At 37.0% G+C, this 22,682-nt stretch overlaps 1 protein-coding gene across 1 annotated transcript in view; it reads right to left on the reverse strand.

Annotated features, from left to right (window-relative positions):
• LOC114454901 (syntaxin-binding protein 5-like) overlaps nucleotides 1-22,682 on the reverse strand; it is an 85,582-nt gene that overhangs the window by 27,687 nt on the left and 35,213 nt on the right. Inside the window, 6 exon segments of the mRNA XM_028435784.1 lie at nucleotides 3,412-3,516; nucleotides 10,081-10,146; nucleotides 11,976-12,044; nucleotides 17,911-18,062; nucleotides 21,742-21,867; nucleotides 22,433-22,602. Of these exon segments, the coding sequence (XP_028291585.1) occupies nucleotides 3,412-3,516; nucleotides 10,081-10,146; nucleotides 11,976-12,044; nucleotides 17,911-18,062; nucleotides 21,742-21,867; nucleotides 22,433-22,602 (688 nt within the window).

Genomic DNA, 22,682 nt, shown 5'->3' on the forward strand with positions numbered 1-22,682 from the left:
AATTATGAACATATTATTCAAAAAGAAGACACAATGAACTTGCTGGAGTTACTACGCCCAAGTCAAGGACACATCAAAGCGATCAGCAGACACCTTTGAAGAAGACTGGCAGTTGAAAAATGTCAGGAGATTAAACTAAATTTCCTTTGCTGGAACTGAATATATCATGAAGCTAAGAAAAGCACAAAAAAAAAACCCCACAAAATAAAATAAAAACAACAACAACAACTGCGTGACACCAAAAACACATGATCAGACACAGTTTGAAACATTTTGCAAGCATTTTGCAGCAGAAGAAGAACTGCAAAGGTCATAGTTCAGGTGTTATGAGTCTGTGTCCCTCTTGAAAAGAAGACTTTAGTTTTATTTTCAGGGTCTGGGTGATGATTAACCGAATAATACAGGATGGTGCTCAACATCAGAAATCCCATGATCTTGTGAAAAGCAGATTGACCATGAATTTTTTTCCCTTTGGTCTTTTCATTGTTTCTGTGTCTTAATCAAAAGAAAATGTTCAAAGTAAAAAAAGATTAATAAGCTTTGACTACAATGGAGTGTGAGTGGTACTGATGGTGTGTGTCTGTGTGTGTGTGTGTGTGTGTGTCTGTATGTGTGTGTGTGTGGTGTTTAAGTGCCGACAGCCTGATTGTGTTCACGTCCTGTAACAGTAAAAGCTCCCATGACTTCTATTTACACAGAAACAAAGAGTGGTGTTTTGTTTAGCTTAAAGATCTGATTAGCGTTAAGATGCTGTCATTAATTAAATGATCGTGACAAATTATACAGCAGTGCCGGAAAATAGGTTCAATACTTTATTTACAACATTGTATTAATGGCCACTATAAGTATGCTTCATTTGGTATTTAAAAGCAGATGACTTTCACAATGAAAATATACATTTTTGGCATACAATTCAGAGATTGGGCAATTTTTTCACAGTGGGGGACATAAAAAAGTCTAACCCAAGGGCCACATTATAAACATTCATGTCAGCATTTAGACTAATGACCAATCGGAGCATCAATACAAGAACGAACAAAGGGTTTTGTTCTTTTTTTATGTTGTTTTGTGTGTGTTTGGAGTGATATTGTGTATTTGTGTTTGTGAATAGTTGTTATACTTTAATGTTTTTTTGGAGTCAATTTGTGCATTTCTGATGTCCTTCAGTATGTTTTTCTGGTCATTTTGAATGTTTTTAAAATTTGTTTATTGTATTATTGTTGTCATTTTATCTGTTTTTGTAGTCATTTATGCATTTTTAATGTCCTTTAAGATGTTTTTGTTGTCCTTCAGTATGTTTGCTTGGTCATTGTGTATGTTTTTGCTGTCATTTGTGTATTTCTGTTGTCATTTTGTCTGCTTTTACCGTCATTTGTGTATTTTTGAATTAATTTAGTGTATTGTTGGAGTCCTTTTGTTGTTTTGTGTATTTTGGTAGACATCACTGCCCCCAGTTTGGGAACCACTGGGTGTTTTTGTGTTGCTTTAATATGTGTATTGGTCGTTTGTATGTTTTAGGATTTATTTAACATATTTTTGTTGTCATTTTGTGTATTTTTGTTATCATATTGGATGTTTTTGGATTCATTTTGTGTGCATTTGTTTTTTGGGGCCGCACAAAATTAGACCCTGGGCCACCCGTCGCCCAAGTCTGATCTAAGATAACTCCTGTCTAGGATTCAAACACAACATTATCTTATTATATTTACATGTGTAACACAAGTGCAAAATGTCAAAGTCATGTTTGCATATAAATTACAGTGTGAGTAAGTAACAGTAAAGCGTGAGCGTTGACACTCCATTTGGGGCCAACATTGCGACCAAAACACTGATAAACATACGGAGCAATACAAGCGCTGTTCCATTGACGAACATAGCCACCAGTCATGTTGAAGACACCATGCACTTAGTATGAGACGAGACAAAGATGAATGTTAGCCAAGGAAGAAAACAAGATAAGAGTGTGCGTTAGTCACACGGGAGCCATGTGTACGATAGCCTGGGAAAAAGAAGCGTTTTTTTTTCGCTGCTTCGTGACAAAGATGTGTGGTTCCACTGGTGATGATTAATGCCACAGAGACTACAGCTATGGGGCAGTGATGGGTCAGGAGAAGTACCCGGATGGAAATCCTCTCCTTCCCCTTCTGAAGCCCGCCAGCTTGTCAGCAATGGCCCAATGATGGCGAGCCCACATCTGACACACACGACACACATCACAAGCTCTCTCCTCCCCCCCTCTACAGCCGGGCCAGACAAAATGAATGCACTGCTGGAAAATCATCTGCACGGACCCATGGAACACACAAACATAGCAGCCACACAGTCTACTGTAACACCAGCCAGCAACATGGTGGAGTCTAGGGTCGGAACCAAATCAATAAGACATCTATCTATCTATCTATCTATCTATCTATCTATCTATCTATAGTATCTATTTTTCTACAACATCTATCTATCTATCTATCTCTTTATCTATAGTATCTATCTTTCTACAATATCTATCTATCTATCTATCTATCTATCTATCTATCTATCTATCTATCTATCTATCTATCTATCTATCTATCTATCTATAGTATCTATCTATAGTATCTATGTTTCTACAATATCTATCTATCTATCTATCTATCTATCTATCTATAGTATCTATCTATAGTATCTATGTTTCTACAATATCTATCTATCTATCTATCTATCTATCTATCTATCTATCTATCTATCTATCTATCTATCTATCTATCTATCTATCTATCTATCTACAGTATCTATCTTTCTACAATATCTATAGTATCTATCTTTCTACAATATCTATAGTATCTATCTATATATAGTATCTATCTATAGTATCTATCTATTTCCAATTTCTATCTATCTATCTATCTATCTATCTATCTATCTATCTATCTATCTATCTATCTATAGTATCTATCTTTCTACAGTATCTATTTATAGTTTCTATCTACAGTATCTATCTATCTATCTATCTATCTATCTATCTATCTATCTATCTATCTATCTATCTATCTATCTATCTATCTATCCATCTATCTATCTATCTCTACAGTTCTACATTTAGAATGTTTGATTGTTCTTCTTAGCCTAAATATAACAACATATTCTAGAGTGGAGCTTTGTATTTTTCTGTACCCTTTAGTACATCATCATTATCATCATCATTATCTCACGCACACTTTTTCCACCATTTGCCACCAGTGTTGCTCACGGTACGAAAGCAGAGGTCAGCATGCATGTGGCCACATCCCATCAACCAGCTGTCCAAAGACTAATGACCTCGCCTAACACGTGTGTGGTGGCAGCTGTGCAAATACATATAGCAAAAAAAAACAACAACCACACAAGCAGGTGTCCATGACAAGGTCTGAGCACCCGTGATACATCCCCTCCTCTTACCATTGTCCAGTAAGTAAAAGACTGGACTGCAGTGGCTGGCTCTCAGACTGGCCACGGGCTCTGGTAGGATGCGTGAGTCATTGTGAAGGGAGGTTGGGTAATGAACTGGAACAGGAGATCCAACAGAACAGACACATTTGTTTTTTTCAGAGCAACAAGAGAAAGACAAACATGGGCGACTATGAGGACAAGGACTTTTAGCTAGGAGAACAATGGGTTAGTTAGAAAGAGGGGAAAAAATATTGTCGTCACCAAAAAATAACTCCCATCCACCATTACTACTACCACAACTGGAGTGCCATTATCGATAACGGCAACATTTCCAATAGGGACACACTTGAAAATCATGGAATTTGCAGTAACTCACCTACTGTTCCATGTTAGCTGTGCTGTATGAGCATCAGTGCTGAATTATCTCTCATTTTTGTTTAACATGGGGTTGAATGATGAAGGTATTTTCCACTCCGTTACTTTTCTCTGGTAACGGAGTGGAGTGGACAACATGAACGTTGGTCACAGCCATCACACAGTGAGGTACAACTCACTGGTTCCTGTTCTAATATCTAATGTCCTTCATTGCCAAAGATGTTTTTGGGTTTCCATGGATACAGTTGATGATAACGGAGTGGAAAGGGAAAAGAAAAGTGCTGAAAATCATCAATCAAACATGCATTACCAAAAAGAAAACTAAGCAGAACTAGAAAGCTTGCATTTTTCTGCTTTTTTAAGCAATACACACTTGATAGTTCAGTGGGTAACATTTTTCCTGAAAACAATATGTTAAAAAGTATCATATTTTTCCTAAAATGTGCCCTCAATGAAAATTTCGTCCATAAACTATACATTCATTCTTTATAGGTTTTCTACTTTAATTCACACATGAAGTTTGGACAACTAAAAACTATTCATGTCAAAATACCATTTTTATTGATGATTAATTTAGTCTTTATTCCACACTGGAATAGGTTTGTGAAATGTCTATAGTTTCAGTTGTGCGCAGGTTTGACATACGGCACATTTACTTCCATTCTGTATCACATGGCACTTTTTTTTAATCATGCCCAGAAAAAATTCCAGCTTCATCACATTGTGTTGTAATCTGGTGTTAAATATGTAATTTTAGTGGCTTTGTGCACAGAAGTGAATCTTGATTCCAGCCACAAAAATAATCCTTATTGGAAATTAAAACATCTTAGGGAACAATCATTGGTTCCCAACCTTGTCTTGTGTACCCCTTGAGCTTTTTTGTCATACCATGAGTACCCCCTCACTTATACGTGTTCATGATTCCCCAAAAGTAGAACATAACACAACTGAATATTCAACGCAAGTCATTTTATTTCATCTTCATAAATTGAACAATTGATATTCAGGCATTATCTTCTTATTTAACTCAAATTAAACATAAAATGATGTTGCCTTCAAGGCAATAAAAATGATAAAGAAAAGAAATAATATTATAGCAAACGTTTGTATTATTAATACTGTACTATAAATAAAAACAAGTAATATAAATAAATCAATACATACAATACAAAGAATTAACCTGCCTGTGTTATATATATACTGTAGCTTTTATGACATTTACCAAAAAAGGAGCTCCTTTGAATATTTTTTTTTTATTGATGGACTTATGAAATGACTGAGAATATTTTTTTTATTATCTTGGAAATAAATTCTTAATTTTTCCATGTACCCCCTGCAATGTGTTCACGTAACCCTAGGGGTACGCGTACCCCTGGTTGGGAAACACTGAATTAGACCAATCGCTTATCTCACAAAAAGCCTTAACATAACACTAATTATACATGATTAATCCTTCTGGTGGTAAAACATATCACCATCCTTTGAAAACAGGAGGATTAAATTACCAGAATATTATAAATATTGCTTAAAAAAGAGAAAGTTGAATGTGTTTAATGAACCTGGCATTTTCTGAAAGTTTCAGCTCTATACTGTGTCTCCTCACTCCTCCCTGATTGTGCCAACCTGATCTAAATTTATCCTCCCAGGTCAGCCACCCATCACTGCTGTTCTATCTCAGTCCACCTATCCACGGGCCTGGTCACGTCAGATTCTGCTACGGTTACACGTGCCAGGAAAAGCTGGACCGTTGCACCTCAACTCTAGCCTGAGAGCGAACGAGGATGATGTGAAAAGTCGCAGGAGAGACGTACAATTACTGGGCCTAATGGCACAAGAAATACAGGAAAAGGGTGAACACAAAAAGAGAGGAGAGACACGTGAAGAAGACCAGAGAAAGAGAGACGCTCTGTGTTGGTGACACAAAGAAGCTGAGTCACAATGATGTCTGGCTCTCCTAATAAGCTGTCCACGCTCCATACAGGCCATGCACACCTGATATGGCACCGACTGTCAGGCAACCTCTAATGGTCACGCAGAAGAGAGAAAGTTACTCAGTAGGAGGAAACAAACCAGGGTTGGGGTCAATTATAATTGCGATCGTGTAATTGATCATTACAGTTATGGCAAAATCATGAAGAAGTGAACTGCATTCACTTGAAAAAATAAAAATAAATCTGTTATTTCTGAATAGTGTATTTTTTGGGGCTATTTTTTCCTGTTTTTCAGAGTAGTTTTTCTTTTTTTTTGTGCACATTTTTTTTGTCCAAATAAGCTTTTTCACACTCTGGAAGTGCACATGCGCGACCTGTTGTTTAATAGGTCGAGAGGTGTAAAAATGTCAACAAGCTCGGTCGGTCTGTTGACAATTGCCAACCAAACTTTGTTTGTCATTTTAGTCTTGAGTGCACTTCAAACGCATCATTTTATATCCATGGAACAAGCCATATTTGTCCAACTGATCCTGGCCTTTCCTTCTGAACAACCACAAAGTCCTTGTAATTGTAACGCCATCAGTATGGATTAAAGATAGATCTCCCAGTGTCCTAAACTAAGTTGAAAGCACATTTTTATCAAATTAAACAAGCCTGCCATGTTTGCGCTACATAGAAAAATAAATGCATCTGTCATTTCAAATGCCCTCTAAGCTCAGAAAAACAAATGGGGAAAAACAGAAAAAAAAATTCCTCCAAAAAAAAGAAAAAAAAAACATTAGTCTGAAAAACAAACCAAAACAATAAATTATTCAGAAAAAAAAAAAAAAAAAAAACAGATTTGAATGCAATACACTTCCATAATTAGAATTTAATAAATCTGTTGCTGTTGTAATCATAATTAGATTGTAATTGAGTTTTGATAATTGACTTTGTAATTGTAATTGCCATGAAAATTCTATGAAAACTATGAAAACTGGGGGACCACGTTACAGTTCCATGTACAGTTCTACACATATTTAACAATTATTATTATTTACATTTTCTATTTGTCTGCATCACCAGCCCCCCTTAAGGAAAGGTAAAACAATGATTTAAAAAGAGAGGGCAATGTTACAACTAGGTGAGGGAGAAGGGAACAGGGAAGAGGGAGTCAGGGTGGGACGATGGAAGGCGTGCGGAAGAGTCGACTATTTTAAGGTGGGAGTGCAATGTGATGTTGCAGTCGTGCATAATTGTATGTAGTAAACAATTATTAAAATATGTTTCATATCAAGCATTCCCACATTTTACCAATTAAAAAAATAAATAATTGAGTATATATTGACACAAAAAAGGCTGAGATGTCCACGCCAAAATTATTAAAACTTATATTTTCATTGATTAGGAAGTCTAACAATGTAAACAACTGATAGGAAAAAAAAATAGATTATAGATATTTGTTTTAGTGTATTTTACAGTTGATTTAGGACCAGCTATCATAAGAGATGCTAACAGAAAGCTAGCACAAGAGGAATGTTAACTTTTATTGGGTTATTTATTTCAGGCTCAGTAATTGTTATTAATTGTAATTGAAATGTAGTAACCAAGAATGTTATTGTAATTGACTTTCTGAGGATAAAAAGAAAAAAAAATGCTGGTCACTGTAATTGTAATTGAATTGTAATTGAACATGGGTAATTAAAAACATAATTGTAACGGAAAGATTTAACTGGCCCAAACCCTGAAACAAACAATGAACTCTTTCTTTGCCTGACACCTGTGTGTGCACGACCTCATCTATCTACAACACGTGCCCAAATCCAGCGTATTTTACATAAGCATCCTCGCCAGCGCTCATTAAACCAATAACAACACCCGACAATGAAAGAATCCAGCACGTCTGAATGTGACATTTTAATCCGAGTAATCGTGCTCCCATTTTCATCTGTGTGTAACTGCTCCATCAGCTTGACTTTACGCTGCCGGTGTAAATAATTGGTCTCGTGCATTGTGTGCACAGTCCCTGTGCTTTTTATCCCTCCCACAATAACTCTTCTATCTCTGTAATTAACAAATGACAGCTCTGTAATGGGACACAATGACCATGACCTCATCCACGCACACCAGCACGCTGAAGGACTCCCTGTGCTAACAGCAAAGAAAAGCTTGCACTGTGTCTGTTTAACCGTTTCAGGCAAGATCACCAAAAACAAACTGAGAGGCTGAACTCAAGGTAAACTACAAGGTAAAATCTGCTGTGAAATGAGAAAACAAAACAGCCTCATCATGGCCAGGCTTGTGTAAGCATTTGCATTTCCAGCTTTATCATAATAATAATAATAATAATTCTTCGTTTTGTCAAAGCCACGCTTCAGAAGTGAATGTGAAAGGAAAATTTTCAAAGCAAACTTCCTTTGAAATTGAAGCACGAGGTCAAGACTCCAAACAGAAGATCTGGAACAATTGATTTCAAGTGCACAGACTCACTCGCTGTCAGAGCAGAGCAGGACAGGTCTCAGAGGCAAAAAACCAGAAAAATCCATCATGTCTGTTCTTTTCTCTTAGAAATGTTTCGCTACGGAAAAAAGGATCCGAAAATCCTCCCAATCCAAGCTGCAGATGTAAAACAATGTTCATGTAGGCCTGCTAATAATCGACATGTACAGAAGTCTCAATTATTTGCAAAATTCAACAATGCAGATGTAGATTTCACACAGGAGGACACCAAACACGTCTTCTACCACCTGATTTACAGTAAAATGCACTTAAATCACTTTCACAAATTGAGAAAAAATATATGTTAATTATTATAATGTGACCTACGTCTTCTAGTAGGTTAAATGCACTTTGAAATAGTATTAATATTTGAACACAATAATACATTTTTTTTAATTGTGGATCACTGTTTAAGGGAGAATAAAGGTCCATTAGGAGAGCTCTTCTTCTCTGCTTCATTGTCTACTACAAAACCCTGTTTTTATCCACTTTTGTTAAACAAAAGAGGTTTAAATCAGCATCTTTAACTTTTCCTGATTATTTACAGCAACTGAAAGCAGCACACATTGGCATTTTGACTGAAAATGCTGCTAAGGCTGATTGTTTCACTTCAATAGAAAACAATGGGTTGTTTACAGGCAGTGGGGCCGTGTGACATCCATCACGTGATTTCAAGATGGAAACAAGCTCTTGAACAGTAAAGTAGTCCCATTTTAAAAATTAAATTAAAATTTGTTTTAGAAGTGAAGCGTTACACATTCCGAGATTTCTTGAGCTTTGCAACACTTAGGAGTCTCTAAATGTCTGTAAGGAGGTTCTGTGCCCAACACCAGCTAAAGCGAAAACGACACGTTGCGGATGCACGGTTGGAAGCAGCGATCTTGTCATGCCGAACTGCTGTTAGCATAGCCGTTAGCGTCTGATGAGAGTACACTTCCAGGTCACGTACTTTGGCAAATCGGTAATGGAGAAAACGAATAAAGGTGTTCGTTTTCCGTTTTTAGTTTTCTGTACAGAAGCAAAAGAGCTTGAATTTGAAAAACAAGGCGTTTTCCATTTTTTCATTTTGGTTTTGGAAACAAATATCAAATAATGAGTGTTTTTTTTCATGTTTTTGTTACATAATGAAAAAACGAATGAACGAATGATACACGGATTCATGTGCTGCATGACATATTCACACACACAAACATGGGTTCCATTTTTTAAAAATATATAAATACATGTGTAAAATGATATAAACAACCTTGAATTGTTCTGCCCTTTCCATCTACAGGTGGTTATCACCTATTATTGCATTCCTCTCTCTGTCCGTTCCAGTCGCTGGAGACCAACACGCACCTAATTGAAAACTTTAGCAGCAGAGAATAAAAGTCAAACAGGTTTGTATTGAAATGCTAGCACAGATTTAGATATAGCTAGTAGATTCTTAAAGTTCCTGCTGGATATAATGAATAAAGCTCCTGTGATGGACTGACGCTCTGTCTATGGTGTCCTGGCCTTCTGCACTGAGTAACTAAGGCTCAAAAGCAGGTATAGAAGATGGGAAGAGACATGTATTCACAGGGCAAAATGCATCAAACGTATCTCAAAGGACTCAACCTTTTTCCACCAAAAAAAAAGAAAGAATCTCATTTCCCACTGAAATGGTTTTAAGCAATTTCCATATGTTGAATCGGAAACCTGTCATAATAAAACCCCCAGTGAAGATGAAGAAGACTGATGGGTCTGAATGGTGAGGTCGCGACAGGCTGTAATCCAGGTTTAAACCCGCCAGGATTTTAGAGAAAAGTTTCTTTTGCAAAGAGAACTAAACATTTCCATCGAGGAAACAACATGGAGGCGGCGGTGGCAGGTGCAAAAGTGTTAGAGAGAGAGTGTGTGTGTGTGTTACCTGAGGTGGGCGACTTGCTTCTCTCCATGTCAATGGACTGCTGGTTGTCAGTGAGTTCAGTAAGGCCTGCAGCAGTAATGAGGAATGGATATAGAGTTAGAGTTACTTTGTCACCATAATGTCAGTCATACACACAAGTAGCCAAGCCATAACCCAAGGTATGAGTATTTTTAGGTATGAGTATTTTTAAAGTACTCATAGAATATAAGAAGTGACACAAATTAATGCACTTTGCTTTGGTTAAACGATTCTTCTCAAGTGTTTTTGTGTATTTTAAAAATGTGGCTGCATGGACTACAATTGGTTTCAATATCTTTTATTTGTCCAATTAGAAAGAATACTCGAGTATGTAGTGCAAATCCCATTATACGTCAGTACAAACATACCATAATACAAAACAGAACAAGCACAACCAACACTTTAACAACAAATACCACATGCACCAAGCACAAGCCAAAATACACCAATGGTTTTCCAATGTTTAGCTAACCGCTTAATATTAGCCTCACTAAGTCAGCACATTTTTTAAAAAGGAGGGATTATTATATACTTTTCCTTCAGTCCAATTTATTTTACAAGCCTTCTGAGGGCAAATTTCCCTGAATAATTTACTATGAATTGACAAAATGACTGAAGTTGTGGAAAAGCGACGCCGATGGAACATTGCGCTGTCGAGGAAAATTTGAATTCCTTTGAAGGACACTTTGCAAGTCTCACTTGAACCAAAGTGACTTTAATCACAGCAGTACGTTTGCTTAAGTCACAGAGATCATTTAATATTGACGTTATGTGTGAGTTTGGAGTTTCAAGGACAAGGTTCAGACATGACTGGAATAAGGGAAATAGTTTCCAGGTACAGTTCTTCTCTAGTTATCTCACTGGTTTGTCCTTTTGGTTTGTTCTCTTCATACTGGTCTAAATCAAATATTAGGCTGTGTTGGAAATGTCACACTCTGTACTATACTCTACAAACTACATGAGTATATACTGTCTACTATATACTATAAGTTAGGTTACTATGGTGACTGTTCCCACTGAAGTATACTTCCAAGTTTCCCAAGATGCATTTCAAACCTACAACGACAAAAACCTGAAGCACACTAAATATTTCTGTTGATTTTCCACCTTTGAAAGTTCTGAAAACATTTGAGGCAAGAAAGTGACCAAGTAGAATATCAACACATGCTCATTTGATCCATAAAACTAGCATTTACACATTTAATTCCCACATTTCAGAGATAATCAGAGACTCTCCATTCTGCTACTGACAGAAAACTTCCGGTTAACTTTAAAACAAGATCCCTATTTACAGAATAGTTTAAAAAAACTAATGGAAGACAAGAAGAGATGCTTTTGTTTTGAAAAGGGGATGCCAGGACGATTTTACATTCCGCTCGCAATGCATCATGGGGCGGTTGAGTATGACTAGTGTGCCCACCTCTGCATGCTTAAATAATATCCAGATATACTATACATTTGGCTATTTCATAAATTACGGTGAGATAAATTAAGTGTTGCATGTTGAAATGTACTATATTTCCTACCTTTTTTAATGGATGCTAAGTCTTCCATCATTATCTTTCCATCTAATTAAAGTGAAACTTGGAAATTGTAGTAGTATCTAAGTGCATATCAAACTGGTAGCCCTTCCGATTTATCGGTAACTTTAAAGTTGCTCAAGGTTCCAGAAAGGCTAGTGACCCCTTATCTAATGTGAGCGCACTAAACACTCATTTTGACGTCAAACTTGATATTTAGTTGTGCGTTAGTATGCGATTTCAAACACAGCCTTAATCTTTGTAATGAATCTGATGAGCCAACCACTGAAACATTGGCCCAGCACAAACACAGACACAGAGCGCCCCACCCCCGGCCTTTAGGAAGGCCTGACTTACTCTGATAGGATGTACGGATCCTTTTCTTTGAATCGGAATATAAGTTAGACAGGCCACGCATGCACAACTCTGTCAGGCAGGACCGCATGCCCACACCATCAGCCACAGAGTCCCCAAAGAGCGGGGAGGGGTGGGGGGGAGGGTGGACAATGAAGTGGTGGACAGCAAAAAGAGAAGGTGGTGGAGTTTAGATGGAGATTGGAGATCAGGGTGAAGAAGACGAAGGCAGGGAGAGAGTGCGGTGAAAAAGAGAAGAACACACAGGCTTAGAGGAAGAGAAGGCAAAAGCAAGCAACTGTGTTAAAGAGTCAGGGAAAGACAGACAAGATCAACACCAGCAAACCCCAACCAACCATCAACCCCTCAAATATCTGTATCTAAGAATGGGTTTAAAGGCACTATTATAAAAAAATATTTTACTTCAGAGGGATTTTCAATCAACAAAAAAACTAAAATAATAAAATTACACACCCATACACAGTATTATTGCTAAATAATCCCATATCCACAAGAGGTGGCCACAAATGACCAATAGTTGTTTGACTTAAAGCTGCAGTATGTTTTTTTTTAATCCATGCTAAACTTTGAGCATGTTGGAATCCAAAGTGTTATCAGAGGACACTGGACCTCTGCTCCTTCTCTTTGCTCTGTATTCAAGCTTTAGAAAACAAGGAGAGTGACGCCACTTTTCAGCCAATCAGAGATCTTTTTACAAACAGAGTGCTCCCAAGAGCTGTTTTGGGGTGTTACTATTAGCTGCCCGACTAAAGTCGATGCACGACCATGTCCTATCGGTAGTAAAAGTGCAATCGCGGACATTCCAGCAGCAGAAATCCCCATTGTGGTGTTAGGCACAACTTTTACAAGGCAAAGCAAGCGGAAAAAGGAAGACCAACATGGAGAAGCAACAGTCTAAAGACGGAGGTCAGTGGGAACTCAAAATGGACAGAGCAGGATTTCTATTGCAACAACACATCATCAGTAGGGTAAAAGGAAGCGTGATAACAGATGGAACAAGAAGACATAGTCATCAACATCCCCCGCCAGATTGGTTCTCATTATAACTCACAACCTTTTCCTAAATGTCCTAAATCTAACTTAGATGTATACATGAGAACATATTATCACATCAGAATATAAAATTACTAACTATCATAAACGTTTTCTAAGAAAAGCTGTCGGCTTTGAAGATTCCTCGAACAGAGTAAAAAAAAAACGTAACAAGGGCAATAACTCCGGAAGAAATAATTGCACGCTTCTCATTTTCAAACTCCATCAAGATGTTGATAACCTGAAGCCACACATCAAATTTAGTTATCCTATCTTAAAAGGCTTCTGAGAAAAGCTGTCCCCTTTAACTTAAACGGACAGACACACGGACGGGCCCACGGACGGACGGAGCTCAAACCAATAACCCCTTCCACATTTTGTGACAAGCATATCCAAGGTGGAGAGAACAGACGCAATGAATTTGCAGTCTGGATGTGGAGTGGTGTGGGTCTGCTCTGGAATCACTGTAACTAGGGTTGGGCATCGTTTGGATTTTAATGATTCCGATTCTCAATTTCAATTCATGTTCTAAAAGATTCTTGATTCCGAGTCTTTGAGTTGTTCAGGTCAATAGGTCACAGATTTCATAGGATAATTTTTTTATTTGAAAAAGCCTTTACACAGGCCATTTTTATTTATTTACTTAGTTGATACAGTTTAATTTAGTTGCTGTACTGTAACTAGGGTATTCAATTACAAACGTCCCCAACTATAACTGTAAAACAGAAACTTGCTGAAATAACACTACAAACAAGTTGGCAACAGTCTAAAAAACAAGCTGCTGCCCAGGTAGATGTGAAACTAAATAAAACAAACTTAAACCCTGGAGCAGTCACAAATCAATCAACAGTTCTTGTTGAGAAAAAATATTATCATTCTGGTAACTAGATCCTGTACAAACTCGTTGCTCAAAGTTGAAAAATTTGAACTTTTTAAAGGAACTTCAAGCAACAACTCCCCCAGCCGTCACTCTCTGTAGAGCCGAGGGAGTAGCCCCTCCCTCCCGCTACAGTGAGACGGCTGCAGCGGAGGGCTGTACTACACTTCCTCAATTTACCGGGGCAAAATTAAAGCTGTTAACTTCTTCAATAATCCTACATTCTGAGTGAACTCATCCTTTAGTAATGGCATGACTTGATATTTTAAACCGTAAAAGCAACGCTGTCTATGATATGGCCGGAGAAGAAGTGATTAGCCCAGTCAGTGGCAGACACACTCACACAGTCTGTTTCCTGGTCTTTACGTCACTGGAGCAATGAAGTGATGGAGTGACCAAAAAGCGCCACTATATTGAAGTGACTGCAGTCGCTACAGTCCCGTTCGGTGTGAACGCACCTTTATACAAACCCCACGTAAACAAACGGAGCAAGCAGGGCGGAGTAATACAAAAAGCAGAAATAGACTACTGCGGGCATTTAGGACCAAAAAAAAATTATCAAAATTCAAAAATCTTCGTAACTGTCCCGGAACCGGATGTCAGGATCCAGTTCCTATTTGGAACTGGATCTCGGTGCCCAACCCTTCCAATAACACAAGATAAAGTCCCTACATTTGTCACTAGTCATTATTGAGAAAAAAGTCACCAAAACCTCCACAGTCGTGCGCATTTACGAGGATGCCAGTGAATTCAAAACAAGGAGGCAGTGTGGTTGATTCCACACAAGTCTCACAATTCTACACACTGCAGCTTTAAGCCTTAAAAAAATGTAGCGCTTTCAATAATTTGTGTAAGAATTGGACTGATCACAAAGTGGAGCTATTGCTAACACTGACAACAACATTGTTAAACTTAAAATTTCCTGCTTTTCCTAGATGCACTTTTAGGACTAGATTTACAATAGTCAGTTAGTAAAAAAGTCTAATATTTACTAATAATTTCACAAGTACATTTAGTCGATTTTGAGAGATTTATTTAACAGTTTTTGGGGAATTTTCAGTTGTATCTGGCAACACAAGTGAGAAGCAAGATGGGGGCCAACTTTGAAAAATCTGAAACTCGTTTGACAGTATTGAGGCTCCTAAAATGAGATGTCTGGGTAAGTAAAAGCCCAAACAATAAATACCATGCATTATAAAAACCTAAGAATATTGAATTAGGGGCGTATCTGTGGGTGAACAAACCTGATGTTAATTATTACTATTGTGGCAAATATAGCTTTTTGTCTATTGTTAATTTATTTGTATTAAACATCTCTATTAATGCTCTGACAGTGTGTACATTGAGGAAAACACCGTCACCGGTTGAGCTTAGTATTGTGCTTCCTCTTCAACCTTCTTTTTTGGGATTAATCAGCTGTTGATTCTGCTTTTTACCACTAAACTGCCTCATTAACAGATAAAATCAAATTGGTCTAGAATAAAATTACGTCTTTGATATTAGAATACACACTTTAGCGTCAGACCTGTAGTAGCAAAGCAAGTATAGTGGAGACTGAAAATCAGAGGCTGTACTTTAATAAAATTGGAGTTTCAGTGTTTAAATCAAATTTTTATGGCACAAAATAGAGATTCTATAGCAGCAAATCTTTCCCTCGCCAAATACTATTTTCACTCTTACTTGTGGGCATTATGTAACAGAAGGTAATGTAAAGTGCATTGTGGAATGGAAACGCATTAACACTAAAAAGAGTTGCTTTAGAGGTGTATTCATCTCTGGATAGGCTGAAACACCCACAAGAACCCATTAAATACTGTAAACTGTAACCGAAAAGCAGAGATTAGGGACAGAGGAAAAGGAAGGCAGGTGTTTCGGAAACACTATCCGACCTCGGTGGCTACAGATCTGTGCTCAAGCAGCACCAACAGCAGAACAAACAGAGAAATCCGACGACAACATGCATAATAATGCTATTGTGGAAAAGACAAACCACCTGCCAGCATGCACGTCAGGTCACAGTGATCTGTAACAGGCAGACTGAGGTACACAGGTCATACTGGGACTGTGTGTGTGTGTGTGTGTGTGTGTGTGTGTGTGTGTGTGTGTGTGTGTGAGCAGAGGAAGAGTAAAGAGGGAAGATAAACCACCTGATGGTTTTTCTTTTGTGTTGTCAGATTTCAGTCACATATTTAGTCTGGATTGTGCAACATAATGACAATAAGGCTTGTTTATTTTGTTGTTGTCATGATTTAAGGTCTGTGGTTATTTATTTTTATTTTTTACATTTGTATGATGGGATTTTGTGTTTTATGACTGAGAAGATATTTTGGTTCTGTTGCTCATTGGGTTAGTTTCAGTTGTGGGTCCAAATCCTTAAATTAGGACTCTCCCACTTTTTCTGTTTTCTGTTTTGCTTCCATTTGTCATCTTTTGTTAGTTATTCTGTTTGGAACATACTCTGTTTAAACCAGCATGATTTACCTACAGTTTTAAAAAGAGGCCAACAATTTTGCCCATTTTTTAAACATTTTGTGTAAAGTTATGTAAATGTTTGTGTTTTTTTCTCATGCCTAAAGGAAATAAAAATGTGTATACCAAAACTATTTGTAATTGCAACAATTTCTAGGAGAAATTGTGTATTTTCTGGAAACATTACAGGGGTGGCAATACTTTTGTCCATGACTCTAAATATGAAGATACATTTGAATTAAAGTATTTTGTCTCTACATGTTTTGTCTTTGGCTTAGGAATGGATCTAAGTCTGACATCACACATTTAAAAATATCAGGGAAACAAAACAGGTATTATTTAGAATAACTTGTACATTCATTTTCTTCTGATTGTGAATACATTGAACTTCTGATTTCTGTTATTTCACTTGATTGTGATCATCTGTTAGGGGAGTAATTCCCTCTGCCTTTCTGTCTGTGCCAATGTTGGTGATTGACGTAATGGGCACTGTTGTGATACTGATGGACAACATGCAGAATACAAAGGACTAAAGTGCCTATACTTCAGAGAAAAGCTTCTCCAATTTACATTCTGGGAAATTTCTCTTCTTTCCTCCAAGTGTGCAGATGACATTTTTGGGATTCAGTCTTTGTAAGTGAAGCCCGAGGCCTGAACACCAATTATATAAATCATTTTTTTTTTCTTTTTTAATTGTTGGAAATTTGGAAGATATGAGGTTTTTGGTTTAATTAAGTGTTTTAAATCGATGATTTAAAGCGTATTTAAGTAAAAAAAAAAAAAAATATATATATATATATATATATATATATATATATACAGTATATATATATATATATATAAATATTGCATTCATTTTTTATTTCTTATTATTAAAGAGTGCATTGCTCTAATTTGAATAATAAGTGCTACATTAATTAATTACAAATAATAATACATTAAATACTCATTTAAGTATTAATTTAAATAGTTTTAAATGTACTGAACCCAATAATGCCACCAGAACTTTTGGTAGATAAGAGTTTTTTTTTTGTTCTGTTTGTTTTTAAACCAAAGACTTACAGCTCATTTTAGTAAAATAAATAAATAAATAAATAAAAAGGTGTTTATTTTATTTAAAAAAAATGTAAAAATAAAGAGTGCATTGCTCTTATTTAAATAATAAATAATACGTTAATTAATGATAAACAATAATAAACTAAAATACTGAACCCAATATTGTCATCTGGAATTTTGGTAGATATAAGTTGTTGTTTTGTATTTAAAACAATGATTTAAACCTTCTTTCAGTTTGAAGAATAAAGAGTGCATTGCTCTTAAAGGTAAGTGCAGTTTGTAAGGATAATGAATCTGTATTTAGGATAAATGATGATCTCTTGAGGCGGTGGTTGTACGGAGGGATAAGGAATGAGATGGATGCAGAATATTTAGGAATCTTTAAGAGGAGAGAGAAAGTGAAAGAATAGAAGCCAAGTAAGGCAAGTGTGAAATATGATGTGTGTGTGTGTGTGTGTGTGTGTGTGTGTGTGTGTGTGTCACCTGAGGTGGACTGTCTGTTCCTGCGTGGGGAACGGGTAAGGCGCTGGTAAGGGTCCGTGGCCCCGTACAGATCCAGTGTCGACATACACAACAGGATGGTTTTCTGCAGGTAGTCCACCACGGCCAGACCGTTACAGTTCCCGAACGCCAGACTGAACACACACACACACACACACACACATGTACAGAGGTGTAAAGAGTACTGATGTATCCTATTCAATAAAAGTACAAAACCCTTGATTGAAATCTGTACTCAAGCACAAGTACAAGTAAGTCATACATAAAATATAAGTACAAGTAAAAGTAGCTCAATTAAATAGTACTTGATTCACTCAAAGTAAAAGTTACTAGTTACTTTCACCCCCCACGTTTATTTTGGGAAATACAGTAAATCTTGCCACGGTTCCCTTGCATACAGAAAACATCTCATTTATAAACTTAAAAAGGAAATTTATTTTCCACAAAGGCATCTGTATAAAATAAAAGGTTTGTCAAAATGTACAAAATAAAATAACATCAAAGAATTCAATTCAAAATAAAAATAAAATATGTGATCAAGCTGTATATAGTATATAGACGTACATTTGTGTCTATTATTCAATAAATAAATAAATCACTTAAATAAATAAAAAAAATTCAATCCAAAAAAAAGTGTTAAAATGCTATTGTTTGGGTCTCAAACACTTTTCTTTGATTGAAAATATTTATATTTATTTTGAATGAAGGAGGTTTTTTGTAATTGAAAAATATTTTTTTTAATTTTTTACATGTATTTATTGAATAATAAGGACACAAATCTGCCTCCATATGAGTAGAGCTAAATTTATCAACTCTAAAACTGAGAAAAGAACTGGAATTCAATGCTGTTTTGGCGCGGTTACTTATACATTTAATCCGATTGGTCGGCAATGATGTGATGCCTTTGATTGTTCTCTGGATATTTCATGTTTTGTAGTTTCACAATGTCCGATGATCATTAAAAAAAATAAATAAATAAATAGTTGTAATCCATTACTTTCACCTTTGCAAATGGAGTCATAGGCTTGGGCACATTTATTCCGATTTTCTCCACCTTTTATTTTAATTAAAGATGACATTTTGGAGTAATAATCTGCCTTTGTCTCACACTCTTCATTCTGCTGGTATTTTACATTCAAATCTAAATGTCATCATGTCTTTGTTCAGAGTCCATTTAACAGAACCTAAGCTTTCATTTGCCATTATTATATATATACGATTGGTAGATTCAAAGTTAGGCAAAATAAAAAAAAACAATACAAAAAAATGATCTTTGAGAGAAGTCTGACTCTTTTGTTACTTTTGAATAAACACCAACACTGAGGTTTGGATAATAACTTTTTAACTCTCCTAATATCCTCATATATTACTAACACATTTTAATCTTGGGGTCAATCTGACCCCAGAGATATTTGCCTCCATAATATGATTTTCTGAGTTATTGAAAAAATCATTTTCACTGTGAAAGAGCTGTTCCAAAATGAAAATTGTCTCCTCCCCCCATATTTCATGCATCAACTCAAAAGTATCAACTCTGCACCTGCAGGTGTGGGGATGTAAGGTCAGGCATGGGTCACATACAGACAGACGCGTTTTACACCGCTCAAACAGCTTGGGGTCAAATTGACCCCAGATGAACACCAATACTGTATGTGTTCAGTACTTTGAAAAAATATCATCAAATTAGGAAAAGTCATGAAATATGAAGCAAAGAAAATAGTCAACTATTATTTTTTGAATGATAAACATTGAATGGGGTCAAATTGACCCCAAGGATAATAGGACGGTTAAAATATATAGTGATATTTCCAGTGTGAAGGATCTGCAGAGCAGAAAATCAGTATTCAAAAGTGCAATAATAAAATCTATAGAGAAGCATATTTTTCAGACATCAGATCAACAGCATGTCAGATGTCTTTCGTCTAAATTAAATTCAGCGTGTGCCTGTGCATGTGTTAGTGGAACATCCATCCAGGAGGAGAAAAAAAACACACAAATGTGAAGCACGTCTTCTTCTTTCCGCTGAGGCTGAGAAATCCTTCCGAGGAATAATTCAAGCTGTTCCGCAGCCTTGACCTACAGAGCGCTTCATAAAAGCTTTCTGATTCTATTGGTTTCTGCAAACAGTGCAGCTATTCAGTGGAACACAGTTATTTAAGTCCTAAAAGGAGTCATTGAGCGCCTCCTTTGGCTCTCACCGAGACAGTTATTGATTTAAAACTTTTCAAAACTAAATTCTCAAAGTCAAGGTCCAGAGCAGAAAATCACCTTAAAAAGACTTCATCAAAACGATGACAAACAATGACAGAATGAAGTGCAACAAGATCAAAAACCTCAGTGTCAGAACAAAACTAAATCACTTTATCATCCACTACAGGTTGATCAGATCATATAGATGTGTGTTTTCAGCAATCTTTTTTTTTTAAAGAGCCTGCTGTCCAAAACAGTATTTCAACAAAATCCTTGACAAAAGTATATACCAGAGAATTATTAAACACGAGAAGTGACGTTAAATTGTTCTTTGTGCCAAAATATGGTAGAAATATGAGCTTTACTATTTGAAAGTGGCGTGGGAGCTGTTTCTCAGACATGGGAAGGATCTAGCTTTTTTTGAGGCGACTCAAAGTGCGTAAAGAAACCATTATTCATTCACACTAGTCACTCACATCAGTCATACCGGTGGTGGTAAGCTACATTGTAGCCACAGCTACCCTGGGTCATGCTGACCGAAAGCGTGGCTTCCATTTCTGACCACCACCAATATTCATGCACAAATCATAACCATTCATGGGTAAAGTGCCTTGCCCAAGGACACAAGGAGATTGACTTGGATAAAGCGGGATTCCAACCCCCAACCCTTCGGTTTTTGGATGACACTCTACCACTGAGCCAAGATCGCCACATCATCAGAGGTGTTCCTTTGAATCAGGGGATGTCTCTGCCTTTTTAACACCAGACACCCTCATCATCGGTGGCCAGCTACAGGGTGATCAAGCCCGGGCTTGCATCCCATAACTGTTTCTCAAGGAAGTGTCTGCTCTTTGATCTCTTCCTTTGGAGTTCTCTTTAGCTCGGTGGAGTCCTCTGCAGGCATTTCTGCGGTTGTACTCCTAGTAAGTGATGTTATTTAAGTTACGGGTTCACCTGTCCAATGCCCAATCATGAGAAGCCTAGTTGTTTTATTGGTAAAGCCCACGGGAATATGCAAGACAGGGGGCGTTCTCTTCCCTGAGTCAAGCGTAAAGCTGATATTTATGGAATAACACAAGACAATCAATCAGAACTTTAGATGTCAAACATGCCTCGGCTTGTTCTGAATTGCAAACGTCAAGTCCAAAGGGACCCGACAGGTCTATCAATTTACATGGGCTCAGGTGCTGCATGATAAATGACGGATCAGGTGATACTTTACGATGAGCGGTAAAAAAGTCGTGATCTGAATAACGTTTGGCTATAACGGAATATGTCTAAGAAAAAAATCGGGTTCCGTTAAGTTCGGGCTGAATTCTGTCGGTCTTGGGCCTTTTTTGTTTTAAGGCTCGATTACAGCTGTAGTGTGGACCAATCAGTGCCAGGCTGCAAAGAAACAATAACTTTTTTTAAATCACATAATGTATTTACAGGTGTTTTATTTTGAAAAAAGTCTTACTTCAGTTTTAAAGATTGTCACTCACTCCTGCTTTGATGCAGCGAATCAAGCGCAGAAAGGCTTTTTAATGTGACCACACAGAACTTCAGTGTAGACATTAAGTGAGAATACACAAACACACACACACACACACACACACACACCAGTATAGAATATCCACTTACAGGCCATAGGCAGAGTTTATGTCCAAGCTGGTGATCTGTTGTGGAGGTTCTCCATCAATCCACTGCAGCTGAATGACCAGCTCAGACTGGTATCCTGGAGGAACCCGAACCATCCGCTCCTTCACCCTGAAAGCAGACATTGAATAACATCCAGTTCTTAAAAGGGTAACTGTAGTTAAAATGTATCCAACAAAAAACGTGTTTAATGTATTCCAAATACATAAACAAAATATGTGAACCTTTTTATAAATAAAAAAAAAAACACGTTAAAATGACTTTTTAGAAGGATTTTAGACCTTCTGGCCTAAACTATGGAGAGCCGTCACTTTGGACGAGATATGATGCACTTTCTTTGATCGGCGGGGCCTGTCGCTTTAAATAAATGGGTGCATTGTGGGAGATAAAAGTGCAACAAGTTTGTTTACATTGTGGGAAGTGTGTAGTACAATATGTGCCCCTTAGAGTAATTATTGATTATAGGGTCAAAAAATGCTTTATGTCCCTTATATAAGTTATCATTCAAGTGCAATATGAATATAAAATCTTCACCAAATATAGACTTCATTCCATTAACTTTTTGGGCTGGGATCTATATCAATATATTGATTTTGGATCAGCATAAAAAGACAAATTTAACAATATCTTATCATTGGCGTAGTTTACAAAATGAAATACGTTGATGTTGTCCTACTTGAGACAGGGGGTGCTGTCTTTGTTCCCCTCTGGCGTTCTGTTTCCAGCGTTGACTGGCTGTTGGTGATGGGGGGAGTGGGAGCCGGACTCTGTGAAGCAGGGGTTGTTTTCATTCTCTGATGGAGAGATGACGTCCTCTGGCTCACACTGCAGTCGGACCTCTAACGACTGGGGATGGACACGAACACACAGAAATACACATTTCAACATCTTCTGTCACTCACACCGTGAGCGTTTACTCCAGTCCC

This window comes from Gouania willdenowi, chromosome 21 (genome assembly GCF_900634775.1).
Source record: "Gouania willdenowi chromosome 21, fGouWil2.1, whole genome shotgun sequence".
Lineage (NCBI taxonomy): Eukaryota > Metazoa > Chordata > Actinopteri > Blenniiformes > Gobiesocidae > Gouania > Gouania willdenowi.